At 39.6% G+C, this 13,529-nt stretch overlaps 1 protein-coding gene across 1 annotated transcript in view; it reads right to left on the reverse strand.

The window, feature by feature from the left end:
- Positions 1-13,529, reverse strand: part of LOC135213847 (ras GTPase-activating-like protein IQGAP1) — a 201,387-nt gene that overhangs the window by 32,589 nt on the left and 155,269 nt on the right. Inside the window, exons 19-22 of the mRNA XM_064247950.1 lie at positions 9,142-9,306; positions 8,681-8,794; positions 7,910-8,035; positions 7,366-7,592 (exon numbers count right to left, since the gene is read on the reverse strand). Coding sequence (XP_064104020.1) covers positions 7,366-7,592; positions 7,910-8,035; positions 8,681-8,794; positions 9,142-9,306 — 632 coding nt within the window. The remainder of the gene's footprint in view (positions 1-7,365; positions 7,593-7,909; positions 8,036-8,680; positions 8,795-9,141; positions 9,307-13,529) is intronic.

Here is a 13,529-nt window from a genome sequence, read left to right on the forward strand (position 1 = left end):
AAATCCTAAAATCAATATCGGTTAATCTAAGTAATGGAGACACGGCGGGTTCAAGGTATTGCCAAATGGAATGATGCAACATTCCTGGAATGTTCAAGAATTGCCTTAAAGGTAATCATTAACGGGCGACTTACACGTAGCCTAATCCCGGTAAGTAAATAAATCCAAAAGTTTTGGGATAACAGAATGGATAACTTTTAGAATTACTTCAAGGTAATCATCACCTTCGATTTGATAATACTAGTCTATATCTGCTGAACAATACAAGGGTAAAACGATTGTTTTAAAGTAACTGTAACCGACGACTTACGTTAAGCCCGGTAAGTAAAGAGATATATGTACACAAAAGTATCTGATCTATAAGGCCATTATTATTCCCGGAGACTCCAAAATAAACAAAAGACATGACTCATCCTGCTCAAAGGCTATGAATGCATTATCATGGCTGTAATACTACCAAAATCTGGTGATATAACCAGAAAATAAGAACAAGCTGCTGTAAGCGCACTATGTTTCGTCGAGCACGACAGAAAACAGAATGATGTGATTAGCTAAATCGTACCTAGTATTGCCGTAGGGGGACAGCACTGTAAACCTAAATTGAGCCGTCAAAGCGCTACCCACGAAACTTGAACTTATGCTGTCATCGAGTAGAAACGCTTAGCTATACAATTACTTGGTAAGTCACATATACCAAACAGTACGTTCAAAGTAAAATTTTCAAAATTTTCTTTTTTCTGTGTATGATTTACAAACTGTTGGGTGAAAAAGGTGCCCCGCCAGCTGGGGAATGGAGGGAGGAGAGACAGGAACCCTTTGAGGAAACCAAATTGGTTGCAGTATGCGAAAGTTGATAAAATCAATTTTATTCATATTTTAGGTACAAGGATAATCAAGGGAATCAATAGTGTCCCACTGAGAGAGAGAGAGAGAGAGAGAGAGAGAGAGAGAGAGAGAGAGAGAGAGAGAGAGAGAGAGAAATCAGCGTGTTTACATTTGGATCTTAAGTGCATGAAAAAGATTAATTATATCACAATACATCAACTTACTGTTGGCAAATGGCAGACTTAAAACAAACATGAGGATTTTACAAACAAATAAGTAATAAGTCAAGAATGCAAGAAAAGGAAAGAGATCAAATAACTTTTCACAAGGAAGCCGTTTAAACAAACAATCGAAGGCATGCAGAGCTTAGTTACTTTTACAGTAGTAAAAAATTGTAAAAAGCAATTGTCACAAAAATAAGTGATTTGGGCAGATTGAGTGTAAGTAAAAGGAATGGGCGAATAATCATCCCAGCTCAGCTAATAAGTCAGTGGGAAGCAGAGCCCCGTCTTCCCTCTCCTCTTCTCTCTCTCTCTCTCTCTCTCTCTCTATCGTCTCACTCAGCACACTGAACACCGACACGAGCAATTACTCGGATGAATTGATAACATGACTGACTTGCTTCCATCCTAAACTTTGTCTTTTTTTATGAAATGATTGAGAGCACTTACATCCAGCACCAGTCTCCACCCTCCTAATGTTTTGGGAACTGCAAACAGGCGATTATAAAATCCATGGGAATGGACCTTTACTACTTCTATGCTCTTCTTCAGGAGGAGGGAGGATACTTCCTTCGAAAGGGCCGTATCTCTTTCTGAGCCTCTTGAGTACGTCGTCAACGCAATGGGAGAGGAGACTAAAGGAGAGGTCTCCAAAAAAGGGATGCAGAAACCCTCCTTTAGTACCCTGACGAACCATGGCTCTGCTCCCCTAAAGCCAACTTTTCCAGAACTCAGGGAGCCAGGCTCCTACTAGGGCACGAATGACTTCTAGCTCACTTCTTCGATTGGGACTTGGAGGTGAAGTGCTTCTTAACCCTTAAACGCCGACTGGACGTATTTTACGTCGACATTTTTTGTCTCTCGGGTGCCGACTGGACGTATTTTACGTCGACATTTTTTGTCTCTCGGGTGCCGACTGGACGTATTTTACGTCGACATTTTTTGTCTCTCGGGTGCCGACTGGACGTATTTTACGTCAACATACAAAAGTTTTTTTAAAAATTCGCGGAAAAATACTTTTAGGCCTACCAGCCGAAAACTCTTGAATCACGCGCCTTGGGGGATGCTGGGAGTTCACGGATCAAGGTGTTGTTTTGTTCACAATCGTTACGCAGGCACGCAAGCGCGAATTTCTTTCTTGCCGCACTAAAAAGTATCTGTGACACATCTCAGAAATTATTTCGTCACTTTGACATAATTTTTGTACCATTTTAAATTAGCCGTTACATGGAGTATTATATATGACAATGTGCGCATCTTTATGTAGAATACAACAAAAAAATACTCATGATTGTAGCTTTTATCAGTTTTGAGATATTTTCATATAAATAACGATAAGTGCCAAAATTTCAACCTTCGGTCAACTTTGACTCTACCGAAATGGTCAAAAAACGCAATTGTAAGCTAAAACTCTTATATTTTAGTAATATTCAATCATTTACCTTAATTTTGCAAATAATTGGAAGTCTCTAGCACAATATTTCGATTTATGGTGAATTTATGAAAAAACTTTTTCCTTACGTCCGCGCGGTAACTTCCGAAAAAAATCATACACGCGATTGTGGTAATGTTTGCACCATTTTAAATTACCCGTTACATAAAGTTTTATATATGAAAATGTGCGCAATTTCATGCACAATACAACTAAAAACAACCCATGGTTGTAGCTTTTATCAATTTTGAAATATTTTCATATAAAAAATGATAAGTGACAAATTTTCAACCTTCGGTCAACTTTGACTCTACCGAAATGGTTGAAAAACGCAATTGTAAGCTAAAATGCTTATATTCTAGTAATATCCAAGCATTTACCTTCATTTTGCAACAAATTGGAAGTCTATGGTGATCTATGGTGAATTTATGAAAAAAATAAAATTTTCTTTACGTCCCCACGGTAACTCTTCCAAAAAAATCATACGTGCGATTGTGGTAATGTTTGCACCATTTTAAATTAGCCGTTACATAAAGTTTTATATATGAAAATGTGCGTAATTTCATGTAGAATAAAACAATAAATAATTGAAGGTTGTAGCTTTTCTCATTTTTGAAATATTTGCATATAAATCACGATAAATAGAAAAAATACTACATTCGGTCAACTTTGACTCTACCGAAATGGTCGAAAAACGCAATTTTAAGCTAAAACTCTTAGAGTCTAGTAATATTCAGTCATTTATCTTCATCTTGAAACCAATTCGAAGTCTCTAGCACAATATTTAGATTTATGGTGAATTTAAAAAAAACTTTCCTTCCCTCCGCGCGCGGATTCTCCGCCACAAATCTCCGAAATGCGTACGTCCCAGTCTCAGAATATTTGCTCCGTTTCATATTAGGCACTTCATAGAGTTTTATATATGATAATGTGCGCAATTTCATGTAGAATAAAACGAAAAATATTTGAAGGTTGTAACTTTTCTTATTTCCGAAATAATTGCATATAAAGAATATATATAAGAAAATTCGACATTCGGTCAACTTTAACTCGTCAGATATGGTCAAGAACTGCATTTGTAAGCTAATATTCTTACAGTATAGTAATATTCAATCATTTGTCTTTATTTTGAAAGAAATTGGAAGTCTCTAACAATATTTAGATTTATGGTGAATTTTCGAAAAAAATATTTGTTTACGTCTGCACGTTACGAATTCATGCATTATTTTGTGATAATATTTTCTCTGTGTTGCTTTTATCATTTTACAATGTGTTATATACCAAAATGATTGCAATTTAGTGTACATTACAACGGAAAAAAAAGTAACTTGTTATCTTTAACCGTTTTGCGCACAGCGCGATTTGAATACAATTATATATGAAATTTCGTTTTTGCGCTATCATATATCGCATTATTTATATATGATAATGATAATTTTTTCATTTCTGATGGTTGCATACTAAACTTCAGTCAATGACAAGAAAAGGAGCCAAAAATGAACTCTTAATCTTGAAAACTAAGCGCGCTGTGATTTTTTGAAAAAAATATTTTTTCCGCTTCTGCGCTCACTCTGAAACACCTCCGGCACACGGGAGACATTTTTTTTTTTACCGCTTCAGCGTTTATGGGTTAACAGACTTGGAATGGAAACACAAGTTGGAGCAGGGTCTAAAATGACTAAAATTAGACTGGGGTCTCTTTGCACTAAAGGGGTGCTGTTGGAATGGAGACGAACTTTGGATGAAAGGGTGCTGACGAAGGGGGCTTGGAGCATAAAGACTGAACCAGGAGTCTCCTGAGTAGACTTCTGCAGATCTGCAGCTATCTGCTCTACCATGGCCCGAGGGAATAGATGGGAGGGGTCCAGAGGTGCAAAAAGCAAGACTGCCTTCTGTGAGGACACAACCTCGAAGCAAAATAACACCAAAGTCCCTCTTCTTCAGAAGTCTGAAGGCAAAGAGTGACGCAAGTTCTGCAGAGCTGTCTCTGACAGCTTCATCTGTACACGAAAGCACGCCCAAGTCTGTCGAAATGGAGTCAACCATCCCTGTGGCGTTCTTGATCTTCATTGCAAGAGCACTTAATGTCCAGTCGAGGAAACAGAACACCTCAAACACCTTGAACAAGCTCTTAACAAGGTTGTCCAACTATGCCGAGGAGAAGGCTGAATGATGTGAAGAGTTGATGAGACTAGAGAAGTCCCCTTGGGAGGAGGCGGTGACCCTAGCGAGGGGCCTTCTCCAGTGTCATAAGGCCTATGGGTCCTCTTGATGAGATGCAAGGGAGGATGAACATTGGTCGCCTTCTCTTGTTCCCTCTTCATCAAGAGCCACTCTTGGACTACTTTCAAAGCTTTCCTGGAGGAGGTGGAAAGAACCATCTTGGGAAGTAGAGTGAGTTAAGAGTCGATTCTTCAACATCAGGAATGAGGCGGCGGCAGAGGCAGGAGTAGGAGAGGTGAAGAAACCCAAATAGCTCCCCATTAGAAAAAGAAGTAAAGCCTTGTATGCCAATAATTGAGCCGAATCTTGATCCTCATCCTCCTAAGAAACCAGAGAAAGGTCATTGTTGGCCAGAGGAGCTTTCTTGATATAACTCAGGATCTTTGCGAGCTGGCTCTTCATTGGTATGAGAGAGGGGTCATCTGATTCAGAAATAGCTGTGTTGCAGATCCAAAGCAGGTCCAGGTGTGGGTTGAACAGGCGAGGAAGCAGACATCAGGGGAGTGGGAGCAAGAGCAGTCAGAGTGGGAGTGAGAACTGGTGGTGCGGGAGCCAGTGGTGGGCGTGCGGTCGCTAGAGATGGGAGCATGCCCAGGACGGGACTCTTGGGAGCGGGAACCTTGCCCAGAGCCAGTTCCTCAGGTGACAAGTGCCTAGCACAGAGCTTCTGAGGTTTGGAGTCCTTGGGAGATGGCAGCACAGGTGAGTCCCACGGATGAGAAGGCAACTGTACCGGAGCAAATACTGAGGGATCATCCCCAAAACTGCACGAAGGAGGGGCGAGGTCATAGGAGTCCTTATGCCACTTGACTGGCAACAGGGACTCTGGAACTGAATCAATGATCTAGAAGCGTTCCCTTAGCGTCAACAACATCCGTGATCAGACTCCGAGTCAGAACCAGAGGTATGTCTTCTCTCTGGTGCAGGGGAGCAGGACAGTGACCTTTGTCTAGGAGAGCCAATGGGAAGGGCAATCACCTCTTCCACTGACACTTTTTCACTTCACTTCGTCCACTTTGTCCATGAGGACTCTAAGACTTAGACATCCCCCAACTCTGAAACAGAACTTATTACTAGGCTGAACTTCTAGTCAAACTTAGGGTTAATCCTAGACTCTAAATTGGCAATGGCATAGGGTTCGGAAGCATGGGAGCTGAGCACTGAGGAGGAGGAGCGAAGGAGGGTTGAGGATAGGCGAAAGATTGTTACCAGGAGTAGAAGGAAGAGCCAGACCGGAGTCTGCCTTAGGTCTAGGGGAAGAATCCCTACTGACTGAAGCCCTACTTTTGGTTCTTGCAGCCGCCTTCCTGATCCTTTTCTTTTCTAACCTATTCAGGTGCAAATCCTAAAACTTCCACCTACTTTTATCCTACTCATCACAGGTAAGATCTCGCATACATATCTGTCCTCTACAATTGCAGCACATATTTTGTGCATCACAACACAGTTTGATCAATCTAGTCTACAATAGCAAAGACTGGAAGTATTAGAATTAGACATACTAATACTCTACAGCTAAAAGAAGGAAAAAGCTAAAGAAGTTAATGCAACCTAGAAGAAGGGAACAGACAAAATACATACAACTAACGAAGGTACATCACCGACTTCAGCAAGCAATTGAAAAACGGCGAACGTGAATTCACGAGCAAGACGACATGTTGTCTGTTGTGTGGCATAAGAATGACACCGTTGGTTTCTGTTACTTGCGAGCTTCCGTTGCAGTGGGTGGAACCTGTCCCCCCCGCATTGCAACAGTCACTTACGTGTGAATTTTTTATTAAATTACAATGCTGTGTGAAGCTAATCATTAGCTAATTAATTATTTGGTAAGTTACTTTTATAAAAAGAAAAGACAGTCGGCTCATGACCTGTCCCAACGAATTGTCTATGTAATTCACCGGCCTATCACATCTTCCAATACTTCACAAAATTATTCATCCTCTCATCAGATCATTCCTTATTTTCTTTATGAGAAGAGAGGAAAACCACATTCATACCTCAACAGCTAGGCTAACACACACACAGCCATCATGCACAACCGAAACATTAAATTTACACCAACTCTTTCCTATACAACTTAATGGTTTCACCTCTGCTTGCTTTAGATCAAATAATGCAATAAAAGAAAAAGCACAGTACAAGTAGAGGAGTAAATGAGAAAATCAGCCAGAAATAGCCAGTATTACTAATGCTAATTCACATGGTCTGCAAAAGGGCAAATCATGAAGAACTCTGACAACAACATAAAATTTTCTAATGCCACTTGGTCGGAAAGAGGTGATTACAGTGTCTCCTAGTAAGTTAGCCAAGCATTATTTTGTTTTATTTTAATGTGAATCATACCTAATGGTGCGGGGAGGGGATTATTAATAGGGCTTAGTTTTTCCAGACCTCTGAGTCCCAAGTAGGAAGGGTGGATTTAAATGCAAGCACTGTAATAAGCCTTCAGCTTCAAAAATGGAATATTTATGTAAAAAAAAAAAAAAAAAAAAGATTGTCAATAGGAGGAAAGAAAATTCAGATATTTTTACACAGAGTAAATGAAGTAGGCCACATAAGTTCATGGGTTAAAAGTATCTAAGCATTAACTGCTCACATTTCATTCAACAACCAAAATGGAACATCTAGCTTAATGCTCTTTGTAATCAATATTAATTGACCTACCGTATTTCCTCCTCAAGTGCTGTCTTGAACAATTTCAGTAAAAGATAATTATCTCTATCATTGGCTCCATAGTTGTAAAGGGTAAAAATGACATTCTCAATGAACTTGGTAGTTTTTCCAGGAGGGATACTAAAAATGAGTGTTGCCAAATAGCGTGGCTCAGTTTGAAGTAAGTAGAATAAATGCTGGTAACATATGAGCTTCTCTCTTGATTCTTTCTTTAGTGCCTTTAAATGAGAAAATGTTCATAAAAATAAAATGGACCTTAAACACAATTTCACTTCTTTGGCAAGCTATGTAGCCAAGGAAACAAAATGAATTAATCTACAATCATTAAATTTAAAACAATATAAAATGTCAACAGAATGCAAATCTACCGGTCCTCAAATTATATACTATTTAGCTTTAAAAATATAACAATGAAATTTTATTAGCAGATTCTCTCTCTCTTTAGTGCTCAAAAAATGAATTAATGATTGAGTTATCTGGCATTTTAACTGCAATGATTATTGACAATGATCAGTGCTACAAATTGCTGACTTACCTTCAAACCTTTCTGTGAACGCATTGTTCCTGCTTTTAATGTGTCTTTACTTCCTTTTTTGTTTTTCCTATTTTTCAATTCTTGTTCATTTGGACTAATATTCTCCTTATCAGCTGGCATAACATCCTTTGATAAAAAAAAATCTAAGTCAAATATGAGGACATGAATATTCTTTAGTACAGAATCATAACTTTACTAAAAAACTGCAAGAAGAGCAACGAGAAACTGAATTAAGATGGCTTTACGAATAAGAATTAGCTGAATACAGTACGAGTTAAATACTGTACAGGCAGTCCCCAGTTATCAGCAATCTGGTTTTATGGCATTTGTCTATAAAATCGGCGATTTATGGTGCCACAACGAGCCGAGTTCTGGTTATCAGTGCCATAAGGGTGCTTATGGCACATGACCGGTTATCAGCACCATAAATTGTCGGGTTTCGGTTAATGGCGGTTTTCGCTTATTGGCACACCAACGGGAACGGAGCCCCCGCCAATAACCGTGGACTGCCTTTACTGTATTCAGGACACTGCTTTATATTTCACTTATATTTAAATGTACCTGATAGTTCTCTGAATGTTGAAAATATTTATAAATACATCAAATTATTTTATCCTAGATATAATTTATTAACTGAGAGATTATTTAATCTGGATCAAGATGAATGGCATTTAAATGTCAAGTTCTTAACCACACTTTCTAATATAAATGTTCAATTCACATACAAGATTCCATTGACCATACAAGCTAACACAAAGAACTGATACATACCTGTAAAGTAATCCGATTATGGACAAGGAGTCCAATTTTGACATCAAGTTCATCTACACGTGCTTCTAGTTGGTGTGTATTACGTATAGTTTTTACCATGTCTGTTTTCAAATGCTGTAAATTTAACATAAAACAATTAGCACCTACAAAATCCTTAAGACAATGCAATTTTTATTTGCAAACAAATTTCCCATCTGTTGTTATAGCTGTCTGGTACTTACCTACAGTTTGCTTATCATAATCACCCACAAGAGAAAACAGACTAAACATCAACTTAAGATCTAAGAATCCCTGTAATATATTTCTAATAAAATTAATAATACAAAAAATTGTATATATAAATAAATAAAGTCAGTTAATTCTCACCAGAAGCTGATAACTAACCATAGGCTTCAGAGAAGCATGCAAGATTCAAGTTTATAATATTAATAAATGTCTAAAATAAGGAAACTTTCCCTTACCTGAAGTCGGAGTTCCTCATCCAAATCACTGGCAGATACATCCAGGAGGTAAATGAACTTTCGTAAAACTGACAGCGGTGGGTTCTTCTGATGCGTTAAAGAAAAAAGTTCCTGTCTTGCTTTGTGAGCACGCCAAGCCCTTTGGATCATTATAACTTTATTCACCTGATATCAAAATTAAAAAAAAGAATTATCTTTATACCCTTCACATAAACCTCTTTATACACACACACACACACACACACACACACACACACACACACACACACACAAAAAAAAAAAAAAAAAAAAAGTTTGAATAAACATCATATCTCAACAGTTAATGAAAAGCAATTTTGGCAAGTAGATTCTAAAAAACACTACAAATGAAATACCCTTCTTTCTTTAACCATTTGTTTGCTAATATACAAAAGCATAAAGATTAAATTTAATTTCAAATTATAGATGGGTGTGTGTATGCGTAAACGTAAAACAAAGTCAAGGAACAGATGAATCTGTAATAGATGAGGACAACCATAAAAACTATTGATAAAGACAACAAAAATTTTGCTTTTGAAAACCTTAAAGACATACTTTAAATAAGTCCCTAAACCCTTCGATACTCTCCCATGTATCATTATGACTGTCATTCATTAAGGTCTCATCCTAACTCAGAGAGAAAAGCAAATAATTTATTTTGTGCCATTTCATACTACCACCACTTATTTGATTATACACAAAACTCATTAGATATCCCCTACTAAAGCAGAATCAGAGAGTTTTAAAAATAGCAAAAAATTGGAAAAGCAGACAAGAGCAAACTGAGAATCAAAGCTGATGGTAAATATCAATGAAGCAAAGGTGCAAGTAAGCAAGGAAAATGGCACTGTCGATGTTGAGGGATAGGCAAAAGAGTTGGGTGAATTGGATGCGATGCCAAGTTGTGAAGAAGACAGTACATATAGTGTATGCAATTTGAGTGAAAGTGTTGCAAGAGTGAATGTGGGTTGAGTGTGCATGAAAAAGTTAGAAGTACTGGAGAGTGTAAGTTGGGAAGTTTTGGATAGTTTGAGGTGAAATGTGGCAGAAATGAATGAGGGTATGGAAGAGATAATAGCAGCCATGTCAGCAGGAGTTGAAGCCAACGTAAGTCTCCACAGTTTAAATGGGCTCGGAGGTAGTAGTTCAGAACCAAAGGCTAGATAAGTCTGGTGTGGTTAGAGTAGCAAGTCAAGTTAGTGAGAAGAGGTGGTGTATGAGAGACCATGGACCAGACGTCAAGGTCTAATTCAGGAATACAGTGGGGTAGTTAGGGAAGGGAGTTTAGAGTGAGAGAAAAAAAGGGAAATGAGATTGCCTTTTAGTAAGGAGTGTGGTAGCATGAAAAAAGCTGGGTTTGTATGATTAAATGTCTGATTTTTCTTTTTCTGTTTCTGTTATTAGGTTGGTGAGAACAGGCAACTTTGAAGTTATAGTGCTTTGTTTTTTAGTGGTTGGGTAAGTTAATTAATGTTTTTAATTTTTTTTACTTACAGTTTACTGGAAGGTAGATAGGAATGAGTGAGTGGGTGTTACTTCCCTTCACCTACACAACAACAGATTTCTATTGGCTTCAATGGTGAAGAATTTTAGTTGTGTTATTACTGAAGGAAAACAAGGACTAAGGCTTCGCAGCAAGTACTGTAAACGAGTTTCTTGAACATTCCTACTGGAAATATACTTATCATAAAAAGCAGTGGTGTGAATCTAGAGTCCTGATGTGTTCCAAGGAAAAGAAAAACATTGTGAAGCGATTCAGTGTGAAACAGGCAGACAGAAAAGTGCATTCTAAATCAATGCTGGGAAACCTAGAATAGACAAGATAAAAGGTATCTTTCAAGTGTGAATTTGCCTAACCTGCCTGTAGTCACGTAAGGGAATAGTAACATGGTATAGTTAACCCTCTTACGCCCAAGCGGTAAAAAAAAAATTGTCTCCCATGTGCCGGAGGTGTTTCAGTGAGCGCGGAAGCGGAAAAAATATATTTTTTTTTTAAATCACAGCGTGCTTAGTTTTCAAGATTAAGAGTTCATTTTTGCCTCCTTTTTTTGTCATTGGCTAAAGTTTAGTATGCAACCATCAGAAATTAAAAAAATTATCATTATCATATATAACTAATGCGATATACGATAGCGCAAAAACGAAATTTCATATATAATTGTATTCAAATCGCGCTGTGCGCAAAACGGTTAAAGGTAACAAGTTACTTTTTTTCGTTGTAATGTACACTAAATTGCGATCATTTTGGTATATAACACATTGTAAAACGATAAAAGCAACACAGAGAAAATATTATCACAAAATAATGCATGAATTCGTAACGCGCGGACGTAAACAAATATTTTCTGGGCTCAGCTTGTGTCGCTGCGCGAAATATCCTTTAATCTATTATTTCTAGGGTAAATGTACTAACACTACCAGAGAATAAATAAAATAAAGAAAAAGGTCAGTATAAACTGACTCGCTCACCCTCCAAGAGGGTGTCGGTATGAACACTAGGCGAGTGAGACCACTACCACGAGCCAAATGCCAATAGAAATCTCCCACTACAAAAACCCTCCATGAGGGGAGGAGCCAGACCCACAGACGTGGAGCAGCTCGTACTACTACTACTCCATCCCATGCTGCCGACTGCTGCGCCTCTGGTGGCCATCCTTTTCAGTTAGCGCACACGAGTCACACGTGCCATTTTTTCTCTGTGTTTTTTTGTGCCCTTTCGTTGGATTTATCTATAATGGAGCGTGCAGCTATCGCAGCAGCTAAGTTAAGTACTCAGTATTTATGGTTAGTTGGTTTTTTTCCGGCCCTGAGACAGTATTTGCCGTTTTTTAGGTATAAATACGAACTCTGGGTCGGAAGCATGGCAGCATGGTTCTGCCTCGTGGTGGGTTCGTTCTTGGTCTCCCATACCTAGAACATCCCCTTATCTATGTACGCTCTATATTAATTATCCGCTTTACTTAGGGTACTGTCTACTCAGGTTTGTCATGCATGCATGTCTTTTACCTTATGTAGGCTTCTTCTATCCAGACCCTAGTCCCGGCTCTTAGTATCGGCCTCTGACTAGCTTTGAGTGGTAGACTTGCCTTCGGGTTAGTCGTACACTCCTGGATTTTTTCTCCTACTATATTGCTTTCTTTCTTTTATTTTATTTAATTATACTATGTATTTTGTTATAGTTAGGTTAGTTAGGCGTCTGGCTTAGCCTAGGTCCTGGCTCATTGAGCCTATACTACCGCTCATCAGTTCGGTTGCTTCCCTATAGCATCTCTCTGATCAGTTGGTTTTGGCCAGTGGGCCTATATGCTACTGCTTTTCAGTTCAGTTGCTTCCCGATAGCATCTCTCTGATCAGTTGGTTTGTCCTAGGCTTAGTTGTCTTGTTTTGGTCTTACCGCCTCGTGGTCACTACGTGATCACGAGACAGCCAGACGCCTGCCCAGTCACCTTCCCCCCCCTCCCGCTCTTCCATAGAGTCGGGGGAGGGTGGGTCGGTCTGCCCATGCTCGCTCCACATACCCGAGCCTGCCTCCCTCTCTCCCCCCAGGCGGAGGGGCTAGGGAGACGGGACAGACCCAGACTGGACTCGACCTCTCCGGCTTCTCGGTCCGGCCGGGTGGTAACGTGGTGGGGGTACTGGCCTTTCCCCCCCCTCCGTTGCTACCTTGTCGCTCCGTGCTAGCTCGAGCCTGTATGTCTTCTCGCTCTTTCCCACCTTACTAGGGCTCCTTTCCTGACCGGAGTCCTGGCATCCAGCGGAAAGATGTTAGTCCACCCAGTAGAGTGGACCGGAACATACAGTGGGTCCCTGCTAACCTTACCGTATTGCTGAGTTACTACACTCCGCTACGCACTGGACTTGGTCCGGTTCGTTTGAGTTTTAGGTTTAAGTGTTATTAGATTAACTATAAGTTTATCTTAAGTACCTTAAACCATCCCCCCCTCCCTTACATGTCTTACCGGATCTCTCCGTGATTATAGCCTATTCAGGCGATTCAGGGAGGGTTATGCCCAATTTTTTTCCGAGCTCCGGCATGCAACGGAGTTCTTCTGTCCTTTAGCCTGTAAGTGATATTCTTTAAGATACTCATGTGTCTTCCCACTTACAGGCCACCAACTGTGAGCATCCGGGATGCGCCGCCACACTTCAGGACCCATGTGGACACGAAGTTTGCCGGTCCCATGCTCCATGCGCGACTCCGCACGGGGACATCCAGGTCTGGTACCATGAGACGTGTACCATGTTACGATCTGGGTGACCAGCTTTTAGACGGGGTAAGTATTCCATCTCCGGTAGCTGCTCCGCTTCTGTTTTAGTGCTTAAGTTTTCATCATTCACTTTAACTTAAGGCATCTAAGTTTAAGTTATAC

Source organism: Macrobrachium nipponense, chromosome 43 (genome assembly GCF_015104395.2).
Source record: "Macrobrachium nipponense isolate FS-2020 chromosome 43, ASM1510439v2, whole genome shotgun sequence".
Classification (NCBI taxonomy): domain Eukaryota; kingdom Metazoa; phylum Arthropoda; class Malacostraca; order Decapoda; family Palaemonidae; genus Macrobrachium; species Macrobrachium nipponense.